This window comes from Mesoplodon bidens (genome assembly GCF_964165515.1).
Source record: "Mesoplodon bidens genome assembly, chromosome: 11".
Taxonomy (NCBI): Eukaryota; Metazoa; Chordata; class Mammalia; order Artiodactyla; family Ziphiidae; genus Mesoplodon; species Mesoplodon bidens.
The window spans coordinates 77,397,732-77,414,432 of NC_138167.1; the positions used below are offsets into that span (position 1 = coordinate 77,397,732).

The window sequence follows — 16,701 nt, forward strand, 5'->3', positions numbered from 1 at the left end:
CAGGGGCTTTCTCTAGTTGCAGCCAGCGAGGGCTACTCTTCGTTGTGGTGCACGGGCTTCTCATTGCGGTGGCTTCTGTTGTGGAGCACGGGCTCTAGGTGCATGGGCTTCAGCAGTTGTGGTGTGCAGGCTCAGTAGTTGTGGCGCGCAGGCTCTAGAGCGCAGGCTCAGTAGTCATGGCACACGGGCTTAGTTGCTCCGCGGCATGTGGGATCTTCCCGGACCAGGGCTCGAACCCGTGTCCCCTGCGTTGGCAGGCAGATTCTTAACTACTGTGCCACCAGGGAAGTCCTTGATTGAGTTTGTTGTTGTTGAGTTGCATGAGCTGTTTATGTGTTTTGAAAATTAAGCCCTTGTCGGTTGCATTATTTGCAAATATTGTCTCCTAGTCTGTAGGTTGTCTTTTCATTTTGTTTTTGGTTTCCTTTGCTGTGCAAAAGCTTGTAATAAGTTTGATTAGGTCCCATTTGTTTATTTTTGCTTTTATTTCTATTGCCTTGGGAGTCCTTTAGCAATTCTTAATGAAATTAAAGTGAAATGAAAGTTACATACTCTCAGTATTTGATGCAAAGAAAACATTTGTTTTTCTTTTCTTTTTTTCCCTAGGTGGTTCTGGAATGGAGCCGGGATCAATACCATGTTTTGTTTGATTCCTACAGAGACAATATTGCTGGGAAGTCCTTTCAGAATCGGTGAGAAGAGATCAGTTTTGGAGAGTAGCTTATTTGGGCTTAAATAAGCCATGAAATCACCCATGCTTTAAATAGAACAGTTGAAGGGGTCTTTCCAAGTTGTAGGTATGGTTTAGCTTGTTCAAGACTACTCCCATGTGAAGGAACCTTGTAGTCCATCCTCATGTTTTATGGATGAAAAATTTGATTGCCAAAGAGCAATCCTGCTTTGCAGTATATTGAGTACTTTAAGTTACACGATCTCGCTTTGTCCTTGTCCCAGTTCTGTGAGGTCAAGGTAATTCCATCCCCCTGTAGGATGAGGAAGCCAGGAGGCTACTCTGCAGCCAGTTCCAAGCCCCGGCCACTGTTCTCCTGTTGACATCACTGTGTTAACCAGGGCATCTGCTGTGGTATCCACCAGGACTGGACGCCCACGTGCCCCTGTGGTCACCACATCTGGCTGCCTCGCTGTGGGGAGGAGCAAACAACCTCACAGGTTGGGTCTTTTTCTCCTTAAAGCCAAGCTTCTTGGTGTAGCCACTCCTGAATGCTGCCTTTGCCCTTTTCCTTGGAGATTTTTCCCTCCCTCACAAGACAGACCTCAAAATGAAAGCAATCTTTTCCAACATCCTCCTTCCCTTCTCACAGCTAAAATAAGTCACACACGGTCTTTTCATTTTTTTGTCTGTAAAACTGTTACTTGTGTGGTTTTATATCATAAAAGCAATATATGTCTATGGTTGAAAACAGTTCAAACATTATAGAAAAAGAAAAAGTAAAGCCTCTCTCTGTTCCATTCTGAATTTCCCCTGACCCAGAGGAACCATGGTTAATGAATTTTTGTTTTGGATTCTTCTGGTGACCATCCTTTTAACTTAAAGAAAAAAAAAAGCAAAAACAAAAAAACAGAGTTCTCTCCTTTTTGATTTACTCACTTTATGCAGTATCTATTAACTGCTTTCCACTGTAATGGCGCACAGCTAATCACTGTAGGGCAAGGAGCACGGGGTGACCAAAAACAAATGTGAGGTAGCTAACAAAGGTAGTTAACCTCACAGATAGACCTTGGTCTGACTGCCAGAGGCCATAATCAGAAACTTCCCTAGATCCTGACTGTCCATTTTCCCTTGAGGATAGACACCATAAGTCCTCCTCTCTACCTTCACTGAACCAGAAAACCTAGTGAAAGTATAACTAGTAATTGGTGTCAATTGGTGCACCTGGACCATCTTCTGGGAGCCTCTAGACTGCATCGGCAATTCTGCTGGAGCCCTTGTCCCCGCTTAGAAGCACTTCGCTGCGCCTCCATCCACTTGTTATGAGTGCCTATACGGTCCCTATCAAATAAGTAGTTTTTTAAAAAAGCTGAGCTAGTTAGACATAGATGTATGCACTGTTATAGTCCTGAACCTCTCAGCGAAGGAGGGCTGTGGGCTTCCTTGAGTTAGCCTAAGCTTCACTTTAAGCAAGTGAATGGCCAAGTAGGGAAACTCTAGATCTTTCTCTTAGGATCTCTTAAAACAGCAGTTTCCAAAGAACCTGGGGAATCTGCGAAATCAGAGCTATATTTATAACAGCGCTGAGGTGTTATTTGCCTTTTTTACTGCGTTGACATTTGCACGAATTGTGTAAAAGCCATGGTGGGTAAAATTGCCACACCTTAGCACAAGCCACTGTATTCAGCACCACCACATATATGCACGGGGCAGAAAAAAAGCCGGTTCGCTTAAGAATGTTCCTGAGGAAGCAGTAAGAATCGTTGATTTGATTCTACCCTGACCCCGTGAGTACACATTTTCTTAATGTTCTGTGTGATGCAACGGGAAGCACACCTCAGGCACTTGACTGCATGGTGATTGTCTTGAGGAAAAGCCCTCTCGTGGTTGTTTGAGTTGCAACCCGAACTCACTGTTCTGTTTCATGGATCACCATTGTTATAACTTGACAGATGACAGTGTCATTACTCAGACTTGGTTATATTTGGCAGGTATTTTCTTGACACTGAACAAAGCGATCCTGTGTTTGAAAGGAAAGAAATGATAGTATTTGCGGCCAAAGATAAAATTTGAGCTTTGAAGTGAAAATTAGAATTTTGGAAAACTTGTTTCCACCACTGTAAGCCTAACAGTTTCCAATACTGTAAAGACTTCTCTGATTAGATTTGCAGCATTATCCAAGAAAATTGCATTTGTTAATATTATGTAAGAAGAGTAAGGAAATATGTCACCATTTGGCAGAGCTGCATAACTCAGTAAGCTGTTGTTTTCCAGATAACCAATGCATTGATGTTACAGAACTTCACATGGGTGAAAGCCATTCAAAGTGCAAGAAAGACCAATGGATTTTAATGTAAAAGCACAAAAAGTTCATTAATGTAGTTTCAGATTATACATTGCAACTAAATTTTAAGAAACTTCCACTTATTTTGGTATAGTATCGAAGAATATCCACTATTATTTGAAAAGTCTATTAAAATACACCTCCCCTTTCCAAGTACGAATCTGTGGGCCTGGGTTTTCTTCAACCAAAAGAGCACATGAGAACAGATTGAATTCAGATGATTTGAGATGGTTGCTTTCTTGCTTCTGCTAAGTCATTAAAGAGATTTGGAGAAATGTAAAGCAATGCCTCTCTTCTCACTAAATTATTTTGTTGTTTCAGAAAATACTGCTATTTTCATTTAGTTTTTATTCTATTTTATTTCTTTTTAATTTCCTTATTTTTGCTGCTTTGTGTCTTTGTTGCTGTGCATGGGCCTTCTCTAGTTGCAGTGAGCAGGGGCTACTCATCATTATGGTGCACGGGCTTCTCATTACGGTGGCTTCTCTTGTTGTGGCACGCAGGCTCAGTAGTTGTGGCTCTTGGGCTCTAGAGCGCAGGCTCAGTAGTTGTGGCGTACAGGCTTAGTTGCTCCACGGCATGTGGGATCTTCCCTGACCAGGGCTTGAACCCTGGTCATTGCATTGGCAGGCAGATTCTTAACCACTGTGTCACCAGGGAAGTCCTATTTTATTTTTTAAAAATATTTATTTATTTATTTGGTTGCACCGGGTCTTAGTTGTGGCTTGCTGGCTTCTTAGTTGCGGCAGGCGGGCTCCTTAGTTGTGGCATGTGAATTCTTAGTTGTGGCATGCATGTGGGATCTAGCTCCCTGACCAGGGATCAAACCCGGGCCCCCTGCATTGCGAGCGCGGAGTCTTAACCACTGCGCCACCAGGGAAGTCCCTGCTCTTTTCATTTAAAAAGTTATTTATGTTAACCCATGAAGGGGTTTATTAATGTTTTAAAATGAATTTTTGAATGTCTGATTTATTTTCAAAAATGGCAAGTGTGAGTCATTAGAGAAATGCAAATCAAAACTACAATGAGGTATCATCTCACACCGGTCAGAATGGCCATCATCAAAATATCTAGAGGGCTTCCCTGGTGGCGCAGTGGTTGGGGGTCCGCCTGCCGATGCAGGGGACGCGGGTTCGTGCCCCGGTCCGGGAGGATCCCACGTGCCGCGGAGCGGCTGGGCCCGCGAGCCATGGCTGCTGGGCCTGCGCGTCCGGAGCCTGTGCTCCGCAACGGGAGAGGCCGCAGCGGTGAGAGGCCCGTGTACCGCAAAAAAAAAAAAAATATCTAGAAACAATAAATGTTAGAGAGGGTGTGGAGAAAGGGGAACCCTCTTGCCATGTTGGTGGGAATGTAAATTGATACAGCCACTATGGAGAACAGTATGGAGGTTCCTTAAAAAACTAAAAATAGAACTACCATATGACCCAGCAATCCTACTACTGGGCGTATACCCTGAGAAAACCATAATTCAAAAAAAGTCATGTATCACAATGTTCATTGCAGCACTATTTATGATAGCCAGGACAGGGAAGCAACCTAAGTGTCCATCGACAGATGAATAGATAAAGAAGATGTGGCACATATATACAATGGAATATTACTCAGCCATAAAAAGAAACGAAATTGAGTTATTTGTAGTGAGGTGGATGGACCTAGAGTCTGTCATACAGAGTGAAGTCAGTCAGAAATAGAAAAACAAATACCGTATGCTAACACATATATATGGAATCTAAAAAAAAAAAAGGCTCTGATGAACCTAGGGGCAGGACAGGAATAAAGACACAGACATAGAGAATGGACTTGAGGACATGGGGAGGGGAAGGGTAAGCTGGGACGAAGTGAGAGAGTGGCATGGACATATATACACTACCAAATGTAAAATAGATAGCTAGTGGGAAGCAGCTGCATAGCACAGGGAGATCAGCTCTGTTTTGTGACCACCTAGAGGGGTGGGATAGGAAGGGTGGGAGGGAGACGCAAGAGGGAGGGGATATGGGGATATATGTATATGTATAGCTGATTCACTTTGTCATAAAGCAGAAGCTAACACACCATTGTAAAGCAATTATACTCCAATAAAGCTGTTAAAAAAAACAGGAAGTAAATTATATCCAACCACACACACACACACAAAAAGAAAATGGCAAGTGTAGATAGTTATAACCTAAAAACAAAAGCTTTTGGGGTTCCTTAAGAATTTTTAAGAGTGTGAAGTGTCTGGACCCTAAAAAGTTTGAGAATAATTTCTTAATGTAGCAGTTCTCAAGCTTCAGTGTGCAGCAGAATTCCACAGAGGTCTTGAGAAAATACAGTTTCTCCCCACCTCCAGAGTTTCTGCATCTGTAGGTCTCAGAGGGATGCAGAGAATTTTCATTTCTAACAAGTTCACTGGTGATACTGAAACCACTGGTCTGGTGACCACACTTTGACAACTATTGTATTAACGGGTTCTTAATGAAACATAATTTTCCTCCTTCTCCAACTTTTATTTTAACAATGCTGATTTTCCTAAGAAAAGCTCAAAATGGCCTTCTTTTACTCCCAACATTTATTGAGTACTCACTCAGCTTACTGTGTCTGATGCTGTACTGCGTGCTGATGGTGCACAGATGCATAAATCTCTGCCTCAACGGAGCCTCAAAACTTTTAGAAGGAAAACTAGCTCAGAAAATCTAGATACTGAGGTCAGCAGTTTTAATAAAACACTCTTGTTCTCTTTCTGAAGGGGGTGTGTGTGTGTTTTAAATATTTCTTCTCTTAATTTTAGATTGCATTAAAATATAGTTTGATTGGGCTTCCCGGGTGGCGCAGTGGTTGAGAATCCGCCTGCCGATGCAGGGGACACGGGTTCGTGCCCCGGTCCGGGAAGATCCCACATGCCGCGGAGCAGCTGGGCCCATGAGCCATGGCCGCTGAGCCTGCGCGTCCGGAGCCTGTGCTCCGCAATGGGAGAGGCCACAGCAGTGAGAGGCCCGCGTACCAAAAAAAAAAAAGAATATATATATATATATAGAGAGAGAGAGAGAGAGTTTGATTTTTATGTAGGGATATTTCAGAATTATCTAATTTCGATGATGACAAGAAAATGGATCATATGTAATATTTAATATGTTCGAATATATTTTTAAAAACCATAATGTTTATAGGAAGTTTTCATTGTTTTGCTAGTGTTTCTACATGTCTTTTTAATGTTGTTTGCCCTGAATGAAAAAAAAATCCCATTCTATATGCCAGTAACAAATGAATATGTGAACTGTCTACTGCTGCTAATTGTGAGGCCTTAAGTCAGTCTGGGGCTCAATTTTGTCATCTCTAAAATGTAGATATTAGATTAAGTGTAAAATCTCTTCCAACTTTGTTTCTGAGATACTACTCATGTTCTAAGTTTTCTTCTCTGCTTTATGTGATGTAGAACCAAGGAACTATTAAGTGCCTTCACACTTAAACTAAACTAATTAAAATAAAAGGTATCATCACGGCTTTGGTTCTGAATCATAGGTAACCTTCTTAGTCTTCAGCTTCTTCCTTCTCATTTGGAAACTAAGATAGTGGTCTGTGGTTAGAACAAAAGACTCACACTCACTGTGACCATGTCTAATAAGTAGAAAAACAACTGACTCACTGACCAGGGGCAGATCACACGATCTCCTCAGGGTTGTCGGTTTAACACCAGAGAATTGGATTGATCATGTAATACAGCCTTACTAGAAGCACCAGGACATAAATGCATTATTATATACTTATGCTGTTTTCCTCAGTTGAACTTGCATGGATATCTCTTGACTCTATTAAAACAATCTTTAATAGCAGATAATTACTCTTACAGAAAAGCTTTGGAATGTGCAAATTTTTGCCTCCTTTTTAAAAGCCTTTTCTTTCTAAAATATGTCACTTAAGCTTTTTTTTTTTTCCAAATTAATTTTTAGTCTGAGCATAGATAGATCACCTGTGAACTTGGGAGTGAGATGACTCTGGGTAATTTACTTGTGGGTAATGTGAGGCATTTTTTTTTTTAATAGAAAAGACTAATGTTTATGTTGTGGGAATGAACTAACAGTTATTTGGACAGTAAATACATATTAAACCCCACTATGTCCCAGGCACTATTCCTAGGCATGTAGTGATGAACAAGAGGAGCTCATTGACCTCATCTAGAACTGATATTTTAGTGGGGAAGGCTTTTTTCGTTTTAAACTTAAAAACATGAACTATAATCTACCTATAAATCAGTAGTTCTCAATGTGAGTTTTTGGACCAGCAGCATTGGCATTACTTGGGAACTTGTTAGAAATGCAGATTCTGGGGCCCCACTCCAGACCAAATGAATCAGAGACTCTGGGGATGGAGCCCAGCCATCTGTTTTGAAAGTCCTACAGGTGATTCTGATGTCTGCTAACATTTGGGAACCATCCATATAGACACATGCAGAAGAAAACCTAGATGAGGAAGCATTTGCATATCGTTACGGTAGGAAGAGAGAGCCTGAGCCTGTACAGGAAAGAGAGGAACTAATTAATGAAGAGGGGCACAGAATGCATGACACCATTTTTGCCTTATAGATAGTTGATCTAGTGGAAGACAGACGTCAAAAAAAATAGTACAACCAGTATGCTAAGGATTCTTTAGAGTACAAAGTACAGTGGAAGTTGCTTCTTAAGCAGTATATTTTCTTTGTGGGAGGTGAGGGAGGAGGGCATTTGGGGAATGAGGAAGTGGTTAAAAAGAAGCATGAAAGAAACGATATTCTAGGCAGAGGGAGAAGCTTGTTTAAAGACACAGAAGCCTGCAAGTTCTTATCCTGTTTGGGTAAGGGCATACACATGGAGCATCTAGAGCACAGGGTATAGATTATGAAGGAGTTTAGATTTTATTCTACAGGCAGTGGTGCACCTTTACGGGAGGGTTGGTAGATGCTCAGCTGTCACTTGTGTCTGAGTATGAGCTGATCGATTCCGCATTTTCCCCATGAAGCTCTGGGTCCCCTGGAACCTCTTTGACCTTCATCTCCTCTTATGCTCTTCCCTTTGTTCCTGTTGGCTCTGCCACACTGGCCTCTAGTTCCTTAACCATGCCAGATAGGCAGCTGCCTCAGGGCATTTGCACATGATGTTTCCGTTCTCTGGGCTCTTCTTCCCCAGTTGCCCACATGGCCTGCTTCCTCACTTCCTTCATCTCTTTGCTGAAATGCCACCTTCCCCAGTTGCCCACATGGCCTGCTTCCTCACTTCCTTCATCTCTTTGCTGAAATGCCACCTTCCAGTAAGGCCATCTCTGCTCTCCCTGTTTAAAACTGACCCTCCACTTAGACATACTGTGTATCCTCATTTTCTGCTTTATTTTCTTTATAACATGGAATGTCATCTGACTTCACTTATTTGGTTTATTTCCTGTCTTCACCTTTCTAGAATGTAAGCTTCATGAAGGCATAGATTTTGTTTTTTTTGTTTACTACTGAGTCCCCAGCACCTAGAACAGTGCCTAGCACATACTGAGTGCTCAGTAAATATTTATTCAACAGATGGATAAGCACTCCTTTCATCCAGTCATCTCACTTGCTTCTTTTAAGCTATAAGTATTTGTCACTCTATTTTTTTCCTTCCATAATTTGAAAGATTTATCCACCAAACTGCATTTGTTTTCCCCTGAGATAATTAACCCTGTGGCCAAAAGTCAGGTTTTGGTTAGTCTTTGGAGCCCTTCGTGCTGCCAGGGGCCCGATCCTGTGCCTGGCCTGTGAGAAAGACAAAAGGAGGGTAGCTTTAGGTCCTTGGCCTAAAAAAAAAAAAAACAGCAACCAAAAAAAACAACCCCCCCCAAAAAAACCCCCAAAAAACAAAAAAACTGTTTCTTGGAAAAGATCAAACCTGAAACAGAATTATCTGAATTATGTCTGTGTCACTACGAACTCCCATGTTGTAGGTCTGGAGCAGGCTCTGAAAGATGGGTAGGACTATGGTAAGTTGATGAAGGAAAGGAGAAGAAAGCTTTCAGCAGGGGTAAAAACCTGAACAAAAACACTGGGATGGAGCTTAGACAGGATACTCAAGAATTAAAAGCCTGCCTGACTCCTTAGGGGTAAGATAGTAAGGGAAAAATCAAGCAGGTTCGGGAAGGTCTTGTATGCTAGTAGTGTTCAAGTAAATCATTGAGTTCCTCACGTTGCAGGCACAAATCCTAATCCGCTGGGTAGGGAACAAAACAGGTATGTTTCCTGCCGCCTTGGAGCTTACATTCTAGGGGAGGGACACATGAATTACCAGTGTATGTAACATGTTAATTATTTAATAGGTGATCATTGGTATGAAAAAAAAACCCAAAAAGACAGAGTAGGGCAAACAGGATGGGGAGGGGCCGGGCTTGGGGGCAGCTGGGAATGGGAAGGCTGTAGCATTAAAGAGGGCCAGGTCTTCATTGTGGACTGCTGGCTAACTCTTTTTTTGGTCATTTTGTTGAAGCTTCTAATTTTTTTTCTATGTTTGGCTGCATTTGTATCCCAGCTTTCTCACTTGCTAAACTGAGAATGTAGCAGTTTAAAGTGAGCTTCTAAGACCTCCCCACAGCCTTAAAACTGAAGGGACAGAAGCCTCTCCCGGGTAGCTGTGATGATCAGACGATGCAGAACCGCATAGAGTGTCTAGCAGAATGCAACTCACAGAGACGGTGCTCAGTAAATATTAGTGCCCCAGCCCCGGTTTGAAAGCATGCAAGTCTGTGATATACGCCATGGTTGGATGACCTTTTCGCTGATTTTTTCATAACCTCTGAGTTGAAACCCTGTTATGCCCTTATCCCCAAGTATGTTGGCAACATGCACATAAGCTGGAGGACTTGTGGGTTTACCCTAGGCTCTGTCTGCCCATGCCGATCGACGTGGTTTACACCTGGGTGAATGGCACGGATCTTGAGCTACTGAAGGAACTGCAGCAAGTCAGAGAACAGATGGAGGAGGAGCAGAAAGCAATGAGGTAAAACTGATCGTCAGAAAACAAGACACACAAAGCTCTACAATTGTAACTAATGGTACATTTCAGAAGGTAAGATGATGCTTACACTGCTGTTCAAACAAGAATCTGCATCTCAAATTCATGCCGTCACAAGATTCTGGCAGTCATGCAGCTGACCCTTGTTTCTTGGCGCCCAAGGAGGACTCGGCCACTTCGGTGAGATCTTGGCCTCACTTTGTCAGGTGGCCATCTCATGAATGTGGTGTTCTAGTGATGCCTTGGGCTCCATAGGGCCTAAAGGTGGAGGAGCCACCTAAGGGAGCCCTGGGCTTCCTGCTCATTCAGTCTGAGTCCCAGATGTGATAGGTTCATGAAGTAAGGTTTTATTATGCAAAATTGCTACACAGTAAGATGGATTAGTCCCTTGAAAGTAAAACAGGCCTACAGACACACGTTTCTTCCATTTGATGAAGGCGGTAAAAAGTATATTGGTTACCCTTTTTAATATCACATAGTATACTACGGAACTAGAAACCTTGGTAATTTTTTTAAGTACGGAATTTTGATTATCTTATTTACTTTATCTGGGAAAAGTACAGTGGGCTTCTGGAGAGCCTTCTGAGCTGGAGATCTGGCCGATGTAACCTCGCTCTGATTCCTCAGGAGTATTTACCGAGAATTTCCCCATTAATTTCCTTGTAAATGTTATGGGTGCACCCCAGTTGCAGGTCTTTGGCCATGTTAATACTGCAACACATTTGTCTCTCTCTCTGTGTTCCTCCCCAGTGCATGAAAATCACTTTGATAGCCTCGTAACTATGTTTTACTAGTAAAATGTAAAAGCTTATATTTTAAGTAAACTTTTGTGGTTACTGTGGGTGGTACATGATAATATTTGTTGATCATAGCGTATTAAAATGGATAATTTATTATGCATCTTAAATGTTATACACAGTACAGTACTTCTTAACTTACTGGTTGGTTCTCGTGGAGTAACCAGGAAAATCAATGTTGTTAAGTTCCCTCATTCACATGTAAGTCTAGCACTAGTCCATGCATAAATAATGAAATCTATTTGCTTTCACTAGAGAAATCCTTGGGAAGAACACAACGGAACCAACTAAGAAGAGGTAAGCATTTTGATTTTCCTCTCAGTAGTGAAAATCAAAGAAAGGAGTGAGGTGAAACGTCTAGGTTCTTCTCCCTTGCTTTTGTTGAGTACACAACAAAACGGAGTAAGTATTTTTTACTTACTCTGTTGCTCCTGTTCAGTCCCTCTTCGTTTGGTTTTTGACCCCCAAATTAACTGCATCCATTAGGTGACAAAACAGAGGCACAGCTGATTGAGAACTCTGGTTATTCTGGTTGCAGCTAACCAAAGCTTTATCGTTTCTAGATACATTAAGGTTTTTCTTCTTTGTCGTTTCCATTAATCTGTCTTGATGTGCTGTTCTCTTGGTTCACTTAAGTCTAACTTACACCAGTGTTTTCATTTATAGAATCTATGTCCATTGTTTATGTGTTCAGTGTATATTTTCTTATCTTTAAAAGCTGTCATAGTTGTATGTCTTATATTTAAGCACTTGGGAAGGAGTTTTAACCCAATGACAAGAATCAGATGATCTCTCTTGATTTGAATCATACCTGACTCTGATAGGTCCTTAAAACAAGACTGTCTCACTAACAAGCGGAAAACTCGTTAACTGCCACTTCCCCAATGAACCATTAGACTTAAAATAGAAGAGTTATTCATAGAAATGATCCAAAAGTGCCTTCTGAATCATCTGTTAATGTTAATTATGCATATTTATTTATAAATATCTATTGCTAATACTGTTATTTTTATTGTTTATTTTTTCATTAATTTATTTTTGGCTGCATTGGGTCTTCGTTGCTGTGCGTGGGCTTTCTCTAGTTGCGTCGAGCGGGGGCTACTCTTCGTTGTGCGTGGGCTTCTCATTGCGGTGGCTTCTCTTGTTGCAGAGCACAGGCTCTAGGTGCACTGGCTTCAGTAGTTGTGGCTTGTGGGCTCTAGAGAGCAGGCTCAGTAGTTGTGGCGCACGGGCTTAGTTGCTCTACGCCATGTGGGATCTTCCCGGACCAGGGCTCGAACCTGTGTCCCCTGCACTGGCAGGCGGATTCTCAACCACTGCGCCACCAGGGAGGTCTGCAGTCTTATTAACACGAGTTTGAAAGCTCTATCTTCCGAGTTGCACTTGTTTGATAATTTTATGCCGTACTTGCTAACTTACTAAATTTTTTTATTCTTGAGATAATATTCCTTGTTTATTGAAAGATTATGATTTTTAAATAAAATATAGAAGAAACACCTGTGAAATTTAGTAGTACCAACAAGCTTTTCAGTGTTGATTAAATTTTCAAGCATGTAGCTGTGAGCATGTTCGTGTCTCTTTCCAGTGAGAAGCAGTTGGAGTGTTTGCTGACACACTGCATTAAGGTGCCAATGCTCGTCCTGGACCCAGCTCTGCCAACCAACATCACACTGAAGGACCTGCCATCTCTTTATCCTTCTTTTCATTCTGCCAGTGACATATTCAACGTTGCAAAACCAAAAAACCCTTCCACTAATGTCTCAGTTGTTGTTTTCGACAGTACAAAGAATGGTAAGATCTTCTTGTGGGTATTTTAAAATCATGTTACCATTGGATGTTGGAATAACAAAATTTTGAATGGAACAGGATTGGTTCACTTTTAAAGAAATGCCTGATAAACTAAAAATGTAAAAAGGGGAGCTGCCATTGTTTTTTTCAGCCCTGCCATTATTTCAGCCCTACTGTCAGAAAGGGATTGCATCCGTTTTACTCTGTGTAATACACATGCCTTCCTGTGCTGTGGTCAGAACCTTAAACCTGGTACTCAAATTTACTGTATTCTCTTGGCTGGGAGTTATTCAGGAGGCTTTATTTTTTTTTCTTTTTTCTTGCAAAATTCCTCAGCAAGGTTGTTTTCTGCAGCTTGGACTGACCATACTTGGAGCATTCATACTTTAAGTTCTGAAACATCTGGTTATGCAGTTGATTTGGCCCGATAATAGAATTAAATTTGTAATTCTTGACATAGAACTGCACCCACATCCTTAGAGATCCCGTCCTCTCCTCAGCCACTGAGCCGCTGAGCCCCACGCCTGCGTCTCCTTCAGTCATCCTTCCTTTTGTCTCATCCTTCCTCTGCACTGAGTGACTCTCCCAGGAAGCTCTGTTTTCACTTGTGTAAAATGAAAACTGTCGCATTCTCTTTACAGCCCTGTTCTCAAGTTCCCATTCTTTCAATGCCGTACCTCCCAGCCTAAATCTTTGGAACCATCTTTGACCCGTTCTTACTCTAACCAGTAATCCGCCTCATCCCATGACTTGCTTTTTTGCAAGAATCTTAGATTCTTACCTTTCATACTCATCAGATTTCTTCTACACCAGACTGCGTTTCTTCACCCAGGCCCCAATAATGGATGCCTATCTGCTCTGCCGGCCTCTAAAGTTCTTCTCTGATCTGTCTAGCATGAAGCTGATAAAATCAGAGTTTTCCAATTTGTTTACAGTTGCTATCTCTTTGGAGAGAATGATAGTAGTATATATTTGTTTTTCACATGGATACAAATTCCTCTTGCTGGTGTTCCAGATGGAGTTTTAATTGCCTTGGTCCTGCCCATCGGCCCTCGCATCTCCTCAGAGCCGTCGGCGTCTTCTCACAGATGTGGGGCTGCCTGTCCTGAGCCTCTACCTCTCCCAGCCCATCTCCTATTCTTTCCAGCCCCCTCTCCAGTTCTGTCTCCATGGAGATCCTGGACTAGTACATTCACAATGATTTTATTTTTCTGTATCCCTGTAGTACTTGTAACCTAACTCACAACTTAGTTTTTGAGTGCACAGGAGTGTATGGTGTTCTCATCTAATTTCTTTTTTTAACTCATCATTTATTTTTAACATTTTATTTATTTATTATTTATTTATTTATTTTGGCTGTACTGCGTCTTTGTTGCGGCACGTTGGATCTTTGTTGAGGCATGTGGGGTCTTTAGTTGTGGCATGCGGACTTCTTAGTTGCAGCACGCGAGCTCTTAGTTGCAGCATGCATGTGGGATCTAGTTCCCCGACCAGGGATCGAACCTGGGCCCCCTGCATTGGGAACGCTGAGTCTTACACACTGGACCACCAGGGAAGTCCCTCATCTAATTTCTTTAGGACAAGAAACCTTATCCTCACCATTTGGTGTCCTGAACAGTGTCTAACACAGTGCTCATTTCTTGGTACTTATTATTTGTGATTTGAAAGGAAATTATAACGTTTCTAAGCACAGATATCTCCCCTTCACACTATAGACCTGTTTCTGAACTATTTTGTATGACTTTTTTCTTTTTACTTATAATTACTGTTTATTTTTATTATCATTATTATTTACAGCGAGTAATTTTTTTTAAACATCTGTATTGGAGTATAATTGCTTTACAGTGGCGTGTTAGTTTCTGCTTTATAACAAAGTGAAAAATATGGAACGCTTCACGAATTTGCATGTCATCCTTGTGCAGGGGCCATGCTAATCTTCTCTGTATCATTCCAATTTTAGTATATGTGCTGCTGAAGCAAGCACTAACTAACTTATTTTTAAAATTTAGGTTATATTTTAAAATATATAGGGAAGTACAGGGGTTATTTTTGACAAATTTAACAAGTTATATGATTTATTGTTTTGCTAAATTTAGCTTTGTTTTTAATTTTTTAATTATTTTCTTTCTCTTTATTTTTAACATCTTTATCGGAGTATAATTGCTTTACAATGGTGTGTTAGTTTCTGCTTTATAACACAGTGAGTCAGCTTTACATATACATATATCTCCTCCCTCTTGCAACTCCCTCCCACCCTCCCTATCCCACCCCTCTAGGTGGTCACAAAGCACAGAGCTGATCTCCCTGTGCTATGCAGCTGCTTCCCACTAGCTATCTGTTTTACGTTTGGTAGTGTATATATGTCCATGCCACTCTCTCACTTCGTCCCAGCTTACCCTTCCCCCTCCCTGTGTCCTCAAGTCCATTCTCTAGGTCTGTGTCTTTATTTCTGTCCTGCCCCTAGGTTCTTCAGAACCTTTTTTTCCCTTTAGATTCCATATATATGTGTTAGCATACGGTATTTGTTTTTCTGACTTACTTCACTCTGTCTTACAGTCTCTGGGTCCATCCACCTCACTACAAATAACTCAATTTCGTTTCTTTTTATGGCTGAGTAATATTCTATTGTATATATGTGCCACATCTTTATCTTTTCATCTGTCGGTGGAAACTTAGGTTGCTTCCATGTGCTGCCTGTTGTAGAGCTGTAATGAACATTGTGGTACCTGACTCTTTTTGAATTATGGTTTTCTCAGGGTATATGCCCAGTAGTGGGGTTGCTGGGTCGTATGGAAGTTCTATTTTTAGTTTTTTAGGGAACCTCCATACTGTTCTCCATAGTGGCTGTATCAATTTACATTCCCACCAACAGTGCGAGAGGGTTCCCTTTTCTCCACACCCTCTCCAACATTTATTGTTTGTAGATTTTTTGAGATGGCCATTCTGACCGGTGTGAGGTGATACCTCATTGTAGTTTTGATTTCCATTTCTCTAATGATTAGTGACGTTGAGCATCCTTTCATGTGTTTGTTGGCAATCTGTATATCTTCTTTGGAGAAATGTCTCTTTAGGTCTTCTGCCCATTTTGGGATTGGGTTGTTTGTTTTTATGATATTGAGCTGCATGAGCTGCTTGTAAATTTTGGAGATTAATCCTTTGTCAGTTGCTTCATTTACAAATATTTTCTCCCATTCTGAGGGTTGTCTTTTCGTCTTCTTTATGTTTAAAAAATATGGAACGCTTCACGAATTTGTGTGTCATACTTGCACAGGGGCACGCTGATCTTCTCTGTATTGTTCCAATCTTAGTATATGTGCTGCCAAAGCAAGCACTAGCTTTCTTTTTTTTCTTTTTTTTTAAGTTTTGAATTTTATTTATTTTTTTATACAGCAGGTTCTTATTAGTCATCAATTTTATACACATCAGTGTATACATATCAGTCCCAATCGCCCAATTCATCACACCACCATCCCCACCCCCCAGCGGCTTCCCCCCTTGGTGTCCACGTTTGTTCTCTACATCTGTATCTCAACTTCTGCCCTGCAAACCGGTTCATCTGTACCATTTTTCTAGGTTCCACATACATGCATTAATATACGATATTTGTTTTTCTCTTTCTGACTTACTTCACTCAGTGTGACAGTCTCTAGATCCGTCCACGTCTCAACAAATGACTCAATTTTGTTCATTTTTATGGCTCAGTAATATTCCATTGTATATATGTACCACGTCTTCTTTAGCCATTCGTCTGTTGATGGGCATTTAGGTTGCTTCCATGACCTGGCTATTGTAAATAGTGCTGTAATGAACATTGGGGTGCATGTGTCTTTTTGAATTATGGTTTTCTCTGGGTATATGCCCAGTAGTGGGATTGCTGGATCATACTGTAATTTTATTTTTAGTTTTTTAAGGAACCTCCATACTGTTTTCCATAGTGACTGTATCAATTTACATTCCCACCAACAGTGCAAGAGGGTTCCCTTTTCTCCACACCCTCTCCAGCATTTGTTGTTTGTAGATTTTGTGATGATGCCCATTCTAACTGGTATGAGGTGATACCTCATTGTAGTTTTGATTGCATTTCTCTAATAATTAGTGATGTTGAGCAGCTTTTCATGTGCT

The 16,701-nt window shown here is 41.2% G+C and overlaps 1 protein-coding gene across 4 annotated transcripts in view; it reads left to right on the plus strand.

Annotated features, from left to right (window-relative positions):
* GNPTAB (N-acetylglucosamine-1-phosphate transferase subunits alpha and beta) overlaps nucleotides 1-16,701 on the plus strand; it is an 80,330-nt gene that overhangs the window by 24,006 nt on the left and 39,623 nt on the right. For 2 of the 4 annotated variants that reach the window (XM_081249463.1, XM_081249464.1), the window contains exons 2-5: nucleotides 607-692; nucleotides 9,860-9,979; nucleotides 11,047-11,088; nucleotides 12,377-12,582. In XM_081249463.1, the coding sequence (XP_081105589.1) occupies nucleotides 607-692; nucleotides 9,860-9,979; nucleotides 11,047-11,088; nucleotides 12,377-12,582 (454 nt within the window). The remainder of the gene's footprint in view (nucleotides 1-606; nucleotides 693-9,859; nucleotides 9,980-11,046; nucleotides 11,089-12,376; nucleotides 12,583-16,701) is intronic. The other 2 variants (XM_081249465.1, XM_081249466.1) reach the window with 1 other exon arrangement.